The 20,476-nt window shown below is 32.4% G+C and overlaps 1 protein-coding gene across 1 annotated transcript; it reads left to right on the top strand.

Annotated features, from left to right (window-relative positions):
• Positions 1-2,835: 2,835 nt before the first annotated feature.
• Positions 2,836-3,176, top strand: EAF02_011318 (uncharacterized protein; the record flags this gene model as incomplete). The annotated part of the gene is made up of 2 exons (XM_038907365.1): positions 2,836-2,869; positions 2,938-3,176. 2 exons carry the CDS (start codon positions 2,836-2,838, stop codon positions 3,174-3,176), a joined length of 273 nt encoding a protein of 90 aa, XP_038752845.1.
• Positions 3,177-20,476: the final 17,300 nt, after the last annotated feature.

The raw sequence follows: 20,476 nt of genomic DNA, 5'->3' as shown, positions 1-20,476 counted from the left end.
AGCCATACTGTGTCTGATGGTTGGGTTAAGAATCTTACTGAAATTTGTCAGTTGTAACCTGGTGTTATAGAATATCATGGAATCTCGCTCTAGAACTCAGAATCATATGCTTGAACAATGAATACCTATAGTGCTTATGCGAGTAAGGAACTCTAAGAGATGTTTCATGCTGACCCACTGATTTCAGCAATCATCGCACTTTCGGGGCAATATAAGGCATATTATCGGGCCAGATTATGAGCAGTGGAGACAAAACCGGTTCGAGATTCATGGCCAGTCTCCCAGTATAACCTATCATTTTCATCACCTCCGAAGCTCCATGAAGATTTAATATCACAAACTTTCGGGAAGAACGATTAGGTGCAGCACCAGTTCCCCGCAAAGGTAGCATTGCCAGTACTACAACCTTGAGAGTCACAGATACCATGACCAAGGTCACAATCCTTCACTCGAATGAGAGAGGCAAATGATCTTGAGCCTCGGAGATATTCCCTTTGTACAATGTTCCATTCTCTATTTCGTGCTCCCTCAAATCGAAGATGTGATATCTGATAGTGATGTTACCACGAATGTGGATTCTTCAACCCTTGGTGTTGAGAAAAAAGTCTCGTATAGGCGCCACGATGGATCTCTTGATAAGATCCTACCTTAATTATCAGCCTTGGCCGCCGAAAACTCGAAATATTAGATGATCTATGATCTCTTGAAGAAATCAAATGTGGAGCTCGGCGGAAGGAATGTAGTAGTACCGGTGCATCTGTTGCGATGTTGCTGATGAAAATGTCGTACATTTCTCCTCCGTACGTCCGTCACCTCAAGAACTAGGGTCATCGGTAAAGTGCGGTTGCAACTTATCACTCAGCTTGCAGCTTGTTGATGAGATTGTCGTGTGCTTCTCACTCCGTACGTCCGTCTCGCTGTCCATTGTTGACATCTCATCGTACAGATTGCCAATGAAAAAAATTCCGTGAGGGGAATAAGGTGAAGGATGCACCAAGGGAAAATTTGTCAAGCTGCACGCACTGCTGCAGTGATATTGGAGATAAGATTTCGAAGACCGACAAGGTCATAATGATCGCTACTAATTGCCACTTTCCGAGAGGGTTCGCAGCACAAGGTATGCAGTGAGACTGATTGTTGAAGTTCTTGAGTATCAAATGTGGAACAGAATAATACTCGGCTCAACTTGGCTGATGATACCGTGCATACTCTTGTATCCATTTCATATCTTTTTCGATAATCCTAAGATTTCATGGCAATAATTGTGCAATATATCCACATACGTATTGTTCTGGGCATATTCGAAATGTAAAGGTGGTTGGTGGATGAACTCGTTGCTCGCAAAAAAAGTGAGGCAGTGTTGATGTACATAGCCAAGATACTTGGGAATTCTTGGTGTTACAGGATCATGAAATGATGTTCCATTCGAAATCCTACACTGCCAATACACCATCGTTCATCATCAAACATGTAAATTGTAATCATGCAAAGTATGGAAAGAATAGGTCACTTGACATGTTTCAGAAGATCTAAATTTGCAAATCTTCACCACCACTCAAACAACCAAGAATCTTCCATCCCTATTCAACAGACTAAAGAGGACTAACTTGGAAACAAAAGCCTTACGCCAAGTTGACAGTCAAACTAATAACTACCGTTTCCCGTCGGTACATAAGTAATGATCGATGTTTATCATCTTAAAATTGCTTGGTAGATCATCAATGAAGAACAATAATTGTTTGCCCAGCACAACACCAAGATCTACCAAACTCTTATCGTAGATGCCAAGACCATCATTTCCCTTCAAATAGTTTAACAAGTTTCCAATATGGTTAACATTCAGGCGGATCGGATTGTTTGTAGGACTCTGTGCGTTGCTTGGCCGGAACACCGCTTGTAACAATTTGGTCTTCAAAGAGTATACTGGAGGAGAGGAGTCGCGGGTACGTACTTCCTCCCCCAAAACATTGCAAAGCGAAGATTACCCCTTCATCCTTGGAAATGGGATGTGGCGAGGTTCTTTTTCTTTTCACAACGTATTCGATGTTTCAATACATACGTATGCCACATTTTTGTATATACCATAGAGAATAACTCCAAGGGGGGTTGCCAAGGAATGCCTGAAATGACCTTGGCAGGTACAATACATCAATACAGATTTTTTTAATTATATTAAAATTCGTTATTGCGATGGCGGAAATCTCGATAAGGATAAATTCTGGCGTAACATTCAGCAGTCCATTGAGTCCGCCCATGCTTCCTTATTACGACTCCGGATTGGCTCCCGGAGTTCCCGTTGAGGTTCTGCGTGGAAGATTCTTTGGATAATAATCATCGCCAAGAAACTCATGCGTAGCGGTATTCCTGGCGTATTCTCCATCGACTCCAAGCGGAGCAAGCGTAGGAGACCAGCTGGGGGGAAACAATATATCTCTTGGCAAACTGTATTTTTCATGTATGTACCGTTCCATTGCGTTCAGTGCCATCTTGGCTTACTGATGTGGAGGTTGTGAATCCGCAAAATGGCGCTCGGTCATGCCCAGAATTTGTCTGACACAGATAGGTGACTTTCCAAGAATTTGGGGGGGTTCTGTATTGAGAATAATGGATTGAGGTAAGAATGAGGCACGGAGGGGGGAGGGAAGGTATGTTGATGAAAGTGTATATATTCATCGATGTTTCCCTCCTCATTTCCTCCTCATCATTCAACTCAATCATACAATCAAATACCAAACAACCAATCAAAATCAAGCAATCTACACCCGGCTTACTTCCAACAACACAACCATATCTTACATTTTCCCAACCTATCACAACTCACCACCAAAAATCACCATGTCTTCTTCCACAACTCAACAACCACGTCTTGGTAAGCTTCTTATCCCATTCTAATCTCACATCTCACATAATTCAACGATATACTAACATTCTCTCTAGACCGTGCCTACTCTACCTCATCCGCTTCCTCCAGCGACTCCAACGATGGATGGCTCATTCTCAACGGCCATGGCTCCTCTACAGTCACTACCCCCAACGAATCATCCGATGCATTCAACCCCTACCTTCAGCTCGCTCCAGTCACCCGTGGTGCATCAACTGTCAACCAAAAATTCAGAGCTACAGAGAATGCAGAGGATAGACAAAGACTGTTCTTATTGAGAGCAAGAGACAACTAGATTATCTGGGGCTTGTCGCGGAGTATGGGATCTGGAGATGATGAGATGGCATTGTACTAGTGGTTGAACTGGAATTCAATAGAGGTGGAAATAGCTGCTCCTCAAATCACAGAATGGAGCAGGGATACTGGCGAAAATTGGTTTGGAAGTTTTTGTTGCTGGATTGTTAGCTACTTGGGGTTTTGGTCTGGGCCGGTCTTCTTTGAAGCGTAGGAGTATCATTATTCTTTTGACCTATGGGAATCGAAATTATATGCACTTATGATGGATAAATCAAAATAGAAAAAATTCAAAAAATATTAAAAACCTTCCCCGCGTGATCATAATGTGCTCGAGCGAATAAGTTGATATACTGCAGCCTACATGATGATCTCAGAACTTAAAGCACCTTGATGAATCCACTCCCTAAAATCACGTACACGAATAGTTAGTTTATCCCACTTACAAAGCACAAGCTGCATAAAACCTACTCCTACCCCGCCCTTCCCGGTGGGTTGTGGCTGTCGCTACGTGTGGTGACGGGAAGATACATATCAAACCTAGATGCTGTAGATCTCACTGACTCTCACAAACACGTATTACATTCATATCTTTCACCGCTTGATCATTCGAAATGCTTCGTACTCTACCCCAATCAAAAATGCAATATGTCACGTGACTGTAGGTTCCAACCTTCAAGCTGAAGAGTTCGAGCGGCTGAAACTTTACGGTCAGAAGCAGATATAACTAGTACTCTTCATTTTAACTTTTCTTTCCCTGGAAATCTCAGTTGCCTCGCTTACAAAGGACATGAAAACTTGTTATATGCTGATTAGTCTTCTGATACCCTTCTACTCCCCCTTCAACCCAATTTAAAAGTATTCAATTCTACATTAGGTAAAGCATATTCTACGCATTGAGAAACCTAATACAACATCACTCCCAACCCTATTTGCTAAGTAAAGGAAAATGATAAGCGGGTTGAATAATGAGAAAAACCGTTATGTAGGTTTAGGTACCTAGATAGATATCAGCATCAACCAACATTCAAAACTTCAAAACATATATTTATCTACTCATCTCTAGACACTGTATCTTTTGTATCTTGAGATGTCTATAATCAAACACGCACCACCAGAAAAAGGATTCATTGTTCTCCCAAAACCGAAATGCCCCCTCCCCGCTTTATTCCCCCTTTCCCTCGTCTTCCCCAAAAACAAAAAATATATGCTCGAATCGAGCTTGATACACTGGACTAGCGGCGAATCGAACGCCGGACCTCTCCCATGCTAAGGGAACATTATACCACTAAACCACAAGCCCTTTTTATTGTATCCTTATTTGATGGAAGAGAAGTTTCAATTTATGTATATATTGAAATTAATAAAAGTAGTGGGGAAAACCAAGAGATTTTGGAAAAGATATGGAAAGTTTGAGTGGAAAAGAGGGGGACGAGTGGGGGAGATTTATGAATGAGTCAAAAGTGGATATGGGTCTGAGGGAGAGACCCACTCTGCGAGGAGCATGTGAGCTCGGGTATTTTGGGAGAGCCCCTGAGATTTGGGGTGTGAGGAGTGAGAGGTAGCTACTTGATAGAGTAATCGAGTAGCCAGAAGGTACAGAGGAATTGAGAAAAGTATTAGTTCTGAGATGTTGGGAGGATATGCGATCTGTCCGGGTTGTGGATAAAGATGTATCCAAGATACTATAATTATATAGAACAAGTTAGAGAAGGAATTTGACTGAAGTGAAAGATAACCTCCATTATCATTACATAGATGATTTGACATGGGCTGAAGTTAAGACATGTAGTAAAACTAGATAGTCAGTATTTGCTTATTTGGGGGAAGAATAATGTGCGAAATCCAGCGCTCAGTCTACGAGTTTTTTTTTTTTTTGGCAAGAAAATGATTGGATAAACACACAAGTAAACGAATAAGAATGCTAGTTGAGTTTGAGTCTTACTAGCTCTCTCTCTGATTATATCTCTTTTTACTACAAACCCTCAATTTTTCGGAATAGTACAAGGGTACAATCACATCATCATAACAGAAACTCCCGTTCGTAATATCATTAAGCTAAACCCCGGGTGTTCCCATATAACTATATTTGATCTCAATTGACCTTCAAGATCCGATGTTCTCTATACTTTTCATCTAACATCAATCACATACCTAGATGAATTCCATCTCCCAAATCCAACTTGCTACTGAAACCAATCAGGCAGACCTGGAACAGCAGCGCGTAATTCTCGATTCCCGAAAGTCGATTGGCTAATATGTTATGAATAACTCCGCACTAGCAATATAAAAGAAAGAACTATCGAATTAGGCTGCTAGCCACTGAAACATATATACATGAAAAGAAAAGAAGAAGAAAAATCTTGCGGGAATAGGCAGGATTAGGCATCTACTTTATTTGCGAGTATAGTCTTCTACTGTGAACCAATACCTGAGATTTAAACCTTCGAAGGGGAATTAATATCTATAACTCTTTTGATTCTTTAAAGATAACAGATTGATCTCAATAAATTTTGAGAGTGATATAGATTTTTAAAAGTCTAGATAGAGCGCTGCTTGATAAATATTCATTCTTGTATTTTTACAATTCATAAAAATATATAGTATACGAGCGTCATTATATATATTTCAAAATTCGAATCTAGATGAAAGTATATCGAAAAACAAATACTTATAATTTTTTCTAGAGGGATCCCAGTCCTATATTATTTATATGTATATATTTTTTCTCTTACTTCGTTAACTTTCAAGTCATTAAATAGAATATTCAATAGTCTAGACTATAGTTTAATAATATAAGGATTTGAGTTACTAAAAGACTTATAGGTCTAGAAAGAGTTCCATGTATTAATCAAATTCAATATTTCAAAAAATCTAAATATTCTAATTGATTTAGATATTTGATAATCATAATTATTAGAATACAATTCGTACTATAAATACTCTAGAATATATACATATGTATAAAAATGAAGTATTAATATTATCTATATCTATATCTATATCTATTTTATTTATTTATTTATATTAATTAACATCTGTTTTGAACCTCCCTAAGGGTATTTAGACATGCTAAAATAAGGAACTATTTGAGCGGCGTGATCGTCGCAATCGAATTTAGCAATTTAACTTTAATACTAGGGGCTATTCGCTCTTTTGCAAATGTGATCCACTTTTGTTTCTAAAAGGGAATATCTGATCCGGATTGTTGTTAAGGCAAAGCTTGATTTTCGGGTGGATAGGCTTGTTGTGGGCTTCAATTCTTATAGTAGAGAAGAAGAAGTAAGAGTAGATTGCTATTTATTTAGTCAAGCAATAGAACTCTTATATTATATATTGGGTTTGTAGTTTTTAGAGATATAGTATATTCGAGTGATCAGTTAAGTAATGAGTTTATAAGAAATGGGCAGCAAGCTTTATTAAAAAGATTGTTGCTTTCTAAAGGTCCTTTAATAATTAGAACAAATCTGAATGTAGAATTCTAAGTCAATGATCAGCTAAGTGAGCTTGTTAAATATATATAAGAGTTTCTTGATATATATAATCGCCTACTTATTAGATTGCATTTCTACAAAAGCAAGGGGCCAGTCTGAACGCTTTAGGTTGTTTATAATGCATTTAAAGAAGTGATATGGTTCCTTAGCACTGCTGCATGAGCAGTCCAGCTTGTTGTTTTGATGACCAAATCGCTGACAGAAATGAATTATATTATAACTACTTTCTAGAATATATTATAATACAAAGTAGGTTCGCTATACCTATAGACACTTTCCCAGCTTACTTATAATAAAGCTATTAGTACTAGGTTTCTGTAGAATCTTCTAATTACATTAAATTATCTATTATATAATTATCTTCGGAAATTCTGATCAGGATCAAAACCATTCCTTCACACCTCTATTCCTGTTTACTCCTTAAGCCTATCTGATATTTTCATTATACCCTCTACCCTATAGTATTCAATTATAAACTAATACACACATCCGTCCTCTCAAGCCATATAGATAATATCGCTATCGCTGTTATTATATATTATACCTTGCAACTAATAATTGTTTCGCATTACCTTACCGGATCTTTCTTATATAACAAGGCCAATTATATCTCGCAGGCTTGTTATTTCAGACCTTTAGTTAGATAGTCCTTTTATAATATTTCGAATCCACTAATTAAAGCTCTACTTGTAAAATCCATTTTCTTAATATATAGTTTGTAGTCAAAAATAAATACTAGAAATATATTGTATATATATATTATAGGATTGGCCTCTATTTGAGATCCTCCATTACTATAATATTAATCGAGCATTATCGAATATGGCTTGCTAAAAGCATCCTTTCTATATTGGAGTTCTTCCACTGTCATACTACTTCCATATATTCGGAAATAAGATACTAAAAATATCCCTCCTCTTATTCCATATATACTCCCGCTAGCTTTAATAGATACTATCCTAGTTTTTATATACTTTTTATTATTTCCCTTATTATTTGTAAATATCTAATTTAATATACCTATAAATCATATATATTATTGAATTATAAAAACTCTACATACTAATATCCCAGAGATATTCTATCGATTTTCGTTTATCAAATTAAGAATATCAATCCTATTCTTAATATAGGTTTCAGTTAAACTTAGCTATATTATAGAAACTTTATTATTTACTATTTCAAAAGCTAATTCCGCTTTGCAAATATTCTACCACAATATACTTTAGCTTTGTTTCCTATACAGATTTATAAAGGTATGGTTTTATATCAATCTCATTCTCATCTCTTTTCCATTATCAAATAGTTTTTATCTCCGTTTTGCTGATAATCCTCTATTCCGAGCATCTTCACGATCACCTTTTAATAATCAGCTATGCGTATCTTCGCTCCCAATACGGCCTCCGATTAGTGTACAACCACCATCCGGCTCTAGCTGACTTTACTTAGCTCTCCGATCGCACAATCAAAGATTCGTAGGATACACCACTATATCTATATCTATATCTATATCTATATCTATATCTATATCTATATCTATATCTATATCTATATCTATATCTATATCTATATCTATATCTATATCTATATTTATCCTAATAACTAAATTCATACTTCTTATTATTCAAGCCGAGAGTCATAGCCTTAAGAAATAAAAAAGCGAAATTTAATACTCACTCATAATACTCATTAAGCTACATTTTAGTATTAATTGCGGAAATTACAATATCGAATTGAAATATCTACAGAATAGAGAACTTTCAAACATGGAGATTCTGTAAGTAAAAATGTATATTTGTTAGGTGGGTATGTGATATATAGATCACGTTGCTCAAATAGTTCCTTATTTTAGTATGTCTAAATACTCTTAGCAAATCATATCAGAATATCTACAAATAACATAGAATAGAGCTATAATCACGGCCATACTCCTTATTTATTTCCCCTGCCCCGGCAGGCTTAATCCTATCAAACCCTATACTCACAGGAGGCTTCTATTATGCTGATGGCGATGTGTGTCTCTGGCGTGTTGAGCGGTTCTTCAACCCAGGGGGTGCTCCCTCTTCAAGCAGATATTAATATCTTAGGGGTTGATTGATTGATTGATTGATTGATTGAATTTACGTCCACCTTCAGTCTAAGACTATATAGAACGGCTAGGCCCGATGGACCCAACAGGTAACTTTTGATTTATAATATTGGTTATAATCTTATTAGAAAAGTGAAAACAAATACTGGGGAATAGTGCTTGCTCATTATATGTATTGTATATAATAAGAAAATTCTAATAATCAAAAAATTATAAAGAAATCAAGCCTCTTTTTTATTTCCTTAACTGTTTCTTTTTCATTATCTTCTTCTCTTTCCTCTTTTATTATTATTCCTTTCTCTATTACTTCTTATTCAAGAGTCCTTACTAAATATCATGCTTTTATAGCGATTTTGGTAATATTAATAAATTTGATAGCTAATTCGATATCTATTTTGATATACAATAGAAATTGTATAATGATTTTCGATAATAATATATTTTGGAATATCTCTTTTCTTTCTATTTTTTATATAGGATAGCTAATCAGAAGATATTGCAATGTTTCAATATTATTATATATATATTTATTATTGAAGTGATTGAATCGATATAGATATGATTTGATATATCCGTAACCTAATTTCAATTGGAAGAGTATACTAGCAGTGATTGATTGATTGATTGATTGATTGATTGATTGATTGATTGATTGATTGATTGATTGATTGATTGATTGATTGATTGATTGATTGATTGAATTTACGTCCACCTTTAGTCTAAGACTATATAGGACGGCTAGGCCTGATGAATCTAACAGATAACTTTTTGATTTACAATATTGGTTATAATCTTATTAGAAAAGTGAAAACAAATGCTGAGGAACAATGCTTGCTCATTATACACATTATATATAATAAGAAAATTCTGATAATTAAGAAATTATAAGGAGATCAAGCTTCTCTTTTATTTCCTTAACTATTTCTTTTTTATTATTTTTTTTTCTTTTTTTTATTACTATTCCTTTCTCTATTATTTTTTATTTAAGAATTCTTACTAAATATTATATCCTTATAGCGATTTTGATGATATTGATAAATTTGATAGTTAATTTGATATTTATTTTGATATACAATAGGAATTATATAGTGATTTTCAATAATGATATATTCTGGAATATCTCTTTTCTTTCTGTTTTGTATATAGGATAGCTAATCAGGAGATGTTGTGATATCTCAATATTATTATATATATATTTATTATTGGAGTGATTGAATTGATATAGATATGATTTGATATATTTGTAATCTAATTTCAATTGGAAGAGTGTACTAGCAGTATTTCGATTGGTTCCAATTGATAGCTTAATTTTCGATCCGATTTTTTATGGAAATAGTTTTGAATAGATTAATACTAATTGATTAAATCTAAATTTATATTAATTAAGAGTTGAACTTTATTAATCAAAAGAGGATTCTTTAATTATTATTCCTAACAATTCGAAATTGGTTTTATTCGAAATGGATTGTATTGTAATAGCCTCTTTTACTAGTTTATCTGTTAGCTTATTTCTTTTAACTAATATATATTCTAATATTCAATTCAAGAATATTTCAGATCCTTTAGTTATAATAACTTCGGCTATCTTGATTACTCGAATTTGATATATTTACTCTAAATAGTTTAAGAGTGTTTTCAATCGAAGAAGGTCTACTTAATTATCTAAATAAATCTTGAACTTCTTTTCATTATTAATAATTAAGCTAATATATTCAATAACTTGAATAACTCTATATAGTTTTTTATTATAGATTAATTAATTGCTTTCAATATTGACTTATTCTTTATATAAAATCTGATTATTCGATTATATTAATATTATCCCTATATTAATATCTATTCCCTTTTCAATAAAAAAGGTATCTATATAAATATAAATAGTATTTTGATCTTTGTGTTTAAGAATAATATTGTAGAGTATTACTGTATTTTCTTTTGAAGTTTAGCTAATATTAACTTTGAAAGGGATTTCCTTTTTCTATAGAGAAAAGTGAAAATAGATAATCTTTTTGAAAGAAAGTGAATCAAATTCTTTATTAATTGATTTTCTAATTCTATCGAGTTAAATTGACTTGTATAGCTTTCTTTAAGAAGTGTTAATTGCTTTTTGATTAGCATATTGATATACTAAAATAGCTTTTTTAATATTGATTGAATATTTAAGTAAGAGTTTTATTAATTGAAAAGTATATTGTTTGATGTTTGAATTTAATCAGATATTTGCTAGTTTTAATTCCGATTCGATTTTTATTGAAAAAATTGAAGTGGTTTTGAAAACTCCTAATATCTTTCGGAAAGCTAGATTTTGAAAAGCTTATATTTTATCCTTAAAATGGGCTTGTTCTCTTTATCAAATCACTGATCCGTAATCAACTATATTAATTACACAAGCTATATATAATTATCGAAAAGCTTTAGGACTCAGGCCTTTTTCAATATTTGCTAGCCAAGTTATTCAATAAAAAGCTCCTTTTGTTTGTGTGATTCGGATATTGATATGTTGATTGAATTTGAGATTTGAATCGAATTATATATCTAACTATTTAATTAAAGATTGAGATTTAATAATATCCGAATTAGGTAATATAATTGAGAAGTTCTTAGTTAACTTAGATACTAAGAAATACATTAATTCTATCTTTGCTAAATCGAATTGAATCGCACTTTTCAAGCTGAGTTCGTAGATTTGCTTTGTAGCTTTCTCAAAAAATCTAATATTCTTTTTCCATAAGGATGAGTTTGTAATTAAAGCAATGTTATCAATTGTCACGGGTTCACTAGCGTAGTATATTAGCGTAGTGGATGCTTAGTCATCTTTGCTATTATATAGCAAAGTTACATCGTACCACTTTCAACCTCTTTGTAGAATATCATATATCCAATCTAGTACCTATCTCTTACACCGTAATAGTATATTCTATCATCTTAAAGATCCCATTGTTATACATCAATAGCAATCCGATCTTGACAACAATACTCTAATAAAGACTTCGTCTTTGCCCTCATCTTCATCCTCATCTTCGTCTTCGTTCTCGTCTTCGTCTTCATTCTTATCTTCATCTTCGCCTTTAAAATAACAAATACACCTAATTCGTCATCTGCAGAAAACGGAGTTCAAATATTCGATAATCTTAGAACAAGTATTCGAACTGTTTTTACTAAATAGCAATAGCTTGCAAATAACTTTCAAATATCTCCAACCCCGATCTTCGAAACCTAGCACTCAGTTTTTCTGAAGATAAATAATTATACTTACATTATTTATATAGTATTGTTAATAATTCATTGGAGTTACTTTATAATATATAGATTAGGATAGATATAGATCTGAATAACAAGCACACAGTCCTAATTAATATACAAATCTATTTACAAATTCAAATACAACTAAATTGTTGGAAGTTGTGGCACGTGCGCTACGCTACTGTGCATATATCACTTCCACTTCATAGTTAGATTTTACCTTAGTACTACTAATCTACATAGTCAATATTACATGCATTCCACTGGCCTGCTCCTTTATTGTGAACAGGTTATGAGCTCGGTAGCTCTGCAGTAAGACTAAGGCCGAAAGCTCTTTGAATAGCTTACGTTGTTAAAGTAGAGGTTGATGATGAGAAGCTCCTACACAATGCGACGTCAATATACGAGGTGCGTATAGCAAACAGATTGCTAAACAGCAACAGCGAAATAATTATTTATATTGCGCCCTTTTCTTTAAGCACAACAACAAAATAACCACTTACATCGCACCTTTTTCCTAAGCAAGAAAAACTACAAATTACTACTAAAAGGATTATTTATTCCAGCTTGATGCTGAAAAGCTTATCAACTACATAATATTCGATATCACTTTAAAAATCATTATTTACAAATCAAAATTCATTGTTTTCAATTACCCCGCCTTGAAGAGAATTTCTCCCTGCAAACACTAGTATATCCAAAACTGAAACAACACAGCCTAAACAGTTCCTCTTCCTTTTTTACTCTTTTATTTTATTATCAAAACACACTCAGATTATCGATACAAGTTTTCTACTTACAGAACCTCAAAATGAACAAAAACACTAAATCCAAGGATTACTCCAAACACATCCCTCCCCTTACTCAAGAGAATTACGAACACTGGACTTATCAAATAAGAATTCAATTTTGAGGAAAAGACTGATTTTATATATACAAAAAAACATTACACGAATACGTGCAGATTGTAGATACCGATAGATTAGTTAAGGATTTTGAAGAATTTCAAGTTTCCAACAACAGCAACAATACTATAACAAAGATTCGATTTAATATCGACAAAAAGGCCACCTTTCTTAAAAACGATACTAATATATTATTTTATATCTGTTACTTATTATCTAACAATAATAAACTTTAATAAACGAATATAATATAGTAAAAAAACTTTAAGATTATCTAGCCATCAAATATTCCAGAATCAATGATATAGTAGTAGACAAGTATCTCCTCAAAATCAAAACCTTCTTTTTCGATAATATCCCTAATATAATTATTATAAGTGTATGGGATAAGTTTAAGAATCTTCAAAAAAAGCTCTTATCTACAGACACTTCAACTAGTACTTTGTATATAAATAAATCACTTTTTCAAAGTTTGACCTTGTCTTTTTTTGATAAGTATAAAGTTATTATTGATATAATTCGTGTTATCAGTTTTACTTTAAGTATTGATGATAAGATTAAGCATTTGCAGGTTAAAGAAATCGAGATGCAGAACTCTAAAGATTCGGCACATTTTGCAAAAGGAAGGAAATATATTCTATCTTATTGTCAGCACAAGGTTAGCACAAGCTCGGAGTCTGATATACTTGTTATCACTTACGGACTCTACGATAAATCTGGTTATTTAGTTTTAAAATACTTCCAACTCCGGCGTGCCAAATGTTTTTTTGAAATCCGATTCAAAGTATAAACAAAAGAGAAAACAATCTATCTTTCCATTACAAAGAGACAAAAAGTATAGGGAATATAAAGCTTATATTGCTAAATCAAGTTTTGATGCTACTAAGAGTGTTATTAATAACAAATCTGATTCTGAGCATTATTATTTCACCAAGGAAAGCATTAATAAGGCATCCCCATTGCAATGGTATGCTGATACCGGCACCACCTCATATATGTCTGACCAACGTTCTCTCTTCAGAAGCCTAATCCATACTCCGCGACGAAGGGATAACGGTTGGTGGGGGAGCTATGTATTCGGATGAACGAGGAACAGTGGACATGATATGCAAGGATGGGATAAGGATATCGTTAGCTGGGGTGTTATATGTACCAGGATTGGGGGTCAACCTGCTTTCAGCTAAGAGAATTTGTGAGGCAGGGCTTAAGGGTATATTCAGTCTTAAGGAGATGTATTTCATACTAGAAAATGATAAGAATAATAAGATTATCAAAGTTACAGTAAAAGATAGGATGTATATCATTTCGTATGTGAAATCAGGATATGAGGATTCTGTATTCTTTATGCTTTCTGCAGAGATTATTGATGGAACAAAAGGGGAAGTCGAAGAATTAATTATGACGGAAAAAGAAAGATATTTTCTTTAATATAGATGCTTCAATTATCTTGGTTCTGATAAAATCAGAAACCTGTATAAAGTTATTATACTCCAGAGATCAATCAAGATTCCTTTAACTTTTAATATCTGTGAAGTGTATATTTTCATAAAGATGATTAATAGAATCCTAAGCTAATTAAATGTACGAAAATCTAAAAGGCTGGAATTGATCTATTTCAATATTACTAACCCTTTCCCAAAAATTATTCGAGGATACAGATACTTTCTCCTTATTATAAATAGTGTTATAAAGGTAAATTGGATTATTCTATTAAAACAAAAAAGCGATGTAATACTCTTATTGAAAGCCTAGAAGTAAGAGATTGAACTTGCTATAGAAATAGCTATAATTACTGCTAGAACTGACAATATATCAAAGCTTCTTCAAGCTATTCGGAAATGGAAAACTAATATACGATTAGAGGTTATAGTGATTGTATCATCTCACCAAAATGGCCCAGCCAAATACAATATATACACTACAGAAATCAACATAAAAGTAATATTAAAAGAAACTCACTTACTATTAAAGTTTTGGAACGAAACTGTCGAACACGATATATACATTCGAAACCGCACTAGTATTAGCCCAAATACAAGTAAAATCGATCGAAACCCACTTAAAGCATTTACAAATACATTACCCAGATATCAATACATACAAGATCTGGGGAGTCGATATTATACTTATATCAATCCCAAAACTATCCCAATAAAACAAAGACATAATAAACTTCGCGATATAGTAAGGGTTGGGATATTCCTGGGATACTCAAAAATACCACCAAGCATATAAAGGTTTATTTACCAGAATTAGATTATACTTATTGCTTTTATCATATTACAATCAACAAAAACTACAAAGAAGGGGATCTGGATTTCAAACTCAGAAACTGTACAGTCAGATCACAAGGTATCAAGAATATAGAACCTGATTGCAGGCCTTGTGGCAGATCTAAGAATGTCCCTGAATCATTGTTTATTCCGGTTGATTCATTAATATCACCAAATGGAATAATTACAGATTCGATAGAGGTATGCTTGTTAATATCAGAACAAATAAAGATTGGAATATTATACTTTGATAAAAACAAATATAGAAATATCCAATAAATAATTGATAATTCATTAAAACTAATAAAGAAAAACAATAAAAAAACAAAGATTACCTTATCTAAAGTTATTTCAACTTTTGATTCTATATTATTAAATTCGATTATATTATTTTATAAAACTTTATTACTTACAACATCTATATCCATACCTACTCCAACATTATCAAATTCGAGATACAATTTCAGAAAAAGAAAGAGAGATAACGACAACGATATAAAGGATATATCTTCAAGATTATCTGATCTCTGCTTGCTTTTTTGAATAAGCCAGTATCAGAATCAATCGAGTATGTTATAATTGCAATCCCAAATATTCACCAATTTGAAATAAAAACGAATAATGGAATTACTTCCAAAATCTTAATTCTTTTGGAGAATATATTAACGGAGATTGAAACCATTTTGTTAGTAATAGAAATACTAAAGATTAGGATATCAATATATATAAAGATGTAATGGTAGACAAGAGGTATATAAAAAACTAGCAAGCTGTAATTCAAAAAGAAATAGATTTATTGATCAAGAATAATATTTAGAAAGAATTTATTTTACTATAAGAAAACAATCTAGTTTCAATAAATAAATATTTATTATCAAAATAAAAGATAATAAGGTAAAGCAATTCAAAGTCAGATTGGTGGCTAAAGGATTCAGTTAAGTTTTAGGTAAAGATTATAACGAACCTTTGCTCCTATAGTTCGACTCGATACTCTTTGCCTTTTCCTTGCCATTATTATAAAAGAAGATCTTGAATATTCTTATTTCGATATCAAAAATGTATTTATCAAATCATACTTGAAAAAAGAAATCTATTTAGCATCTTTTTAGATATCCAAATTCGTTATGATTGTATCCTACATACACTTCGGAGCCTTTATAAGCTAAAGCAAGCTGGTAGAGATTGGAGTTTTTTTTTAAAAAGAGAGTTAATTAAGATGGGTTTTGTATAAAGCCTTTCAGATTTGTGTTTATATACCAATCATTCGCGATAGCTATTTCTTCTAGTTTATATAGATGATATTATCATCGTTGCTATACAAAAACGAGATCTTAAATAATTTTATCATAACCTTTCGGCTCAATTTAATACTAAAGACCTGGGGGAGATTAATAAGATTTTAGAAGTGTATATTATTTATAATAGATTTAAGAGAGTATTAATTATGGATTAAGAAGAGTATCTGAATATAATACTTACCCGTTTCAGGATCTTTTATGATCAATACATTTCAAGAAGATACTAATCTCGAATTACAATCAATTACAACCAATACTTTTAGATGATAAGCTTATTGATATAAACGAATATTAATAAGCAATCGGTAGCACAATCCATTCTATAATTTTATACTAGATTGGATATCGTATTCAATCTCAAAAATTAGTATAAGTCATATCGAATCCTGTCAAACATTATAGTATTACATTCAAAAACCTTATGAGATATTTGAGGTCGATTATCAAACAGAAACTACGTTTTGGGTTTGGGGGAATTTAATCAGATATTTGTAAAGAATATGATTTTCTACAATGGATTATCAAAGTATATACCGACGCAGATTGGGCAAGTGATAAAATTGATTGAAAAAGTATCTCTAATAGAATAGTAATATTCTATAATGAATTAATCTCATGGGCAAGCAAGAAGCAGATATCTGTAACTACATCTAATAAAAAAGCTGAATACATTTCTATGGCAATGTTTATCAAACAAGGGCAATGGGTAGTTCAACTCTTGAGAGATTTAGAGCGATTATAGTATATTGGGAGTAATGGCGAAGTTCAAATGCTTGGAAACAATCAAGGAACACTAGCATTAATTAAGAATCTATATCTATACGAGCGATCAAAGCATATTAATATATGTCATCATTTTATTTGGAATCTTACAGAAAAACGCCTAGTCAATATTAGCTATGTCAATACAAGTGATATGGCTGCAGATGGATTAACAAAACCATGTGTAAGGGTGATATTTGAGAGATTCAAGAATATGCTAGGGCTTCAAAACTAATTATAGAAGCTAAGAGAGTACGCTCTTGGGGGAGTGTTGGAAGTTGTGGCATGTGCGTTATGCTATGTGCATATATCACTTCCACTTCATAGTTAGATTTTACCTTAGTACTACTAATCTACATAGTCAATATTACATGCATTCCACTGGCCTGCTCCTTCATTGTGAAATAAATATAATATTACAAAACCAGCTTTCCCAATTATTACAAAACATATCAGCCCAAATCCTTAACTCATTTGTTAGCACTCAATAACAAACCTTCAAAAATCTGGAAACCTTTAAAGAAAAGAAGATTAAATATAATACAACAGAATAATATCTAGCTTGGAAATAAGGATTACAAATCTATTGGATATCTAATGTTATTATATTTGATACTAAAAGAAAAAACTTTTATATATAGTTTCTCTTATCGAAGAATATACATATTAAAAACAATTAAAGATATTAATAATATTTTACAAAATAACTCGGTTTATACAATTACCAATTCGTTCTCAAAAAGCTTGATAGCCTTTATATTATAATCGATTCCAAATGAAAAGTAGCGATTCAGTTTGATAAATTCAAGATACTAGAGAAACAGGCCTTTACAATATTCTATATACAATTAGAACAGAGATGGTGGAAGCGAAATGAGGTTACCCTCGCCGGCCGATACCGTCGCTAGCACCTCAGCTATCAATCAAGGAACCTGAGGAACTTGCCCTCCCCCGCCCTATTCTTCAGCAACTGGTAGCGCTCAGAACCGGACACGGGGACTTTGCATCCTACCACCAACGCTTTCAGCACAACAACGCTACCTCAGAATACTCCTGCGGATACAGCAAAGAGTCTGAGCATCTAATGCTTTGTCAATACTCTCATATCCAATTCAAACAACTAGCTAAACAAATCTAACTTAATCCCGCGAGATATAAAGAGTGTAATCGATTATCTCTCTTTTTTTCTGAAAACCTTAATAGACTTCGCAATCTTTCTAACAATCACTAATCATTTCAAGCAATTATGCTCAGTCTTTCCAGAAATCCTCTAATCTTTTACTTTCATATTGTTAATTGGAGCTATATCCTTTTTAAAGCTGCTTTCCCCTTTTCTATTACTATATACAAACTATACCAATAAAAACTAATAATATAGGGCTCTTTAACTAACTACAAATCTAAACTACCCAGTATAAAGTAAGTTAAACAGTATCAACATTGCAAGCAAGAAACAAACGGTAGAAGCGCGTACAACATTCCTGGCCGCTTTTCCTCTAGTCTATATTACAACCGTAAAAGAACAGAACGCGTGGCTATGCCGGCACCCCCGTTAGCATAGTCCATCCCTAGTACCCCCTGGGAGGTTGTGGCGAGCCCCTACAGCTTGCCCCCTGGATGTAAATTAAAATAAATAAATAAATAAATAAATAAATAAATAAAATATACAATTAGAATATTTAGGCAATCAATATCACAAGTTTGATTAAAAGATAGTTTTTGTTTTAAAGTAAAAAGTCTTTAAAGAACTAAAAACTCATAGTTTATATAGACTCAAGCCTTTATATACTAAATAATATTAAAGAGTAAAAAAAGAAATTCATAATTTGGAATTAGAATTGCTAGGAGAATAATTATTATAATATAGGTTTATCAAAAAACAATTACAATCAACCTCGATTTAATACAATCATCTTTACACTTGCTATTGCTTTATATAATAACCCTATAAAACTTAATACAATCAAATTCCAAAACAAGGTATAATAATGCAAGGAGGAGTGTTATCTCGGTTTTTACTATTATTACAAAAAACTAGATTACTTTGTTTGGAATTGTAATGTGAAAAAACAAGCCGATACATAGCGAATAGTTAAAGAATACAATACAGAATCCCTAAGAGGGGTATTAGGATATAGTTGCAATAATATTGGAAGAGGAAATTAACAATTCGATTGAGATAAATAATATCAAAGCAATAGCAATTACAATCAGAATGACTTTCGGGAATATAGCTATTAACAATAACCCTATACACGACAACAGCTTAATACAGTCCATGATTATATCGAGAATGATTCTTTAGCACCCTCGGAAAGTGCCTCTAATATCTCTCTATACAACAATACAATATTAGTATCATTATTCAACAGTATACACACACAACAAATTTCGAAGGAAACTTTTTCTTCGAAATACAACCCTTTCGCGATCGATTTAGATCATAGCTATTAAACCAAATTGATTGCAATTGCCCCCAAATGATTCTGACTAATAGTTATTGTGATACTATTGTCAATATTTTAAATACAAAACTCATACGAAAATTCGTATAAATTTTCATTCCAAATCTTTAAAATAAGAATATAACTCCCAATATGGATTGTCTTAATAATCTATTAATACTTCGGAATACAGCTATAATGAAGACTTCTTCTAAAGTCTTCATTATACCAAACACTTATTCTATTATTGTTTTAGATATCCCAATACCTTCAAACCCTTCTTCTTCTTCTGAAAACCCTTAATTTGAAATTTCTAATCCTATTCTATCAATTAATCAGCCAACTATTTCTAAAAAAAGAATCGAAAGTTTAATCTATTTAGTAACCCTTTTATTACTCAAGATATAATTAATACTATTTATATATTCAATCAGAATAAAAAATGTGGCTCTATAATACCCCTTAACAATCAGAATAAACAACCCAGAATACAAAACAAATTAATTATATTAAAAAAAGCAATCCTAAAAGCAAGAGATCTTATATTATTAATATCTACTCTTATTCAATTATATAACAAACAATTTAAGTTTCTAGATCTTCTTGAAATCTTTAGAGAATATATTAAAAAGAGAAAGCTTATTATAACCTTCAATATTATTATATTTTAAATTATTCATTTCGAATCAGCTATATAGAAAATCGAATTACAAACTAAAATATTAGTCAAAAATCCAATCCCAATTATTATAATATCAATTAAATCTAATTATATAATTATAGTAAAAGAAGA

Source organism: Botrytis sinoallii, assembly GCF_014898435.1.
Source record: "Botrytis sinoallii strain Bc 23 chromosome Unknown BSIN_031, whole genome shotgun sequence".
Taxonomy (NCBI): domain Eukaryota; kingdom Fungi; phylum Ascomycota; class Leotiomycetes; order Helotiales; family Sclerotiniaceae; genus Botrytis; species Botrytis sinoallii.
Note: the sequence above shows the minus strand (reverse complement) of the source record. Positions and strands in the feature narration are given on the sequence as shown.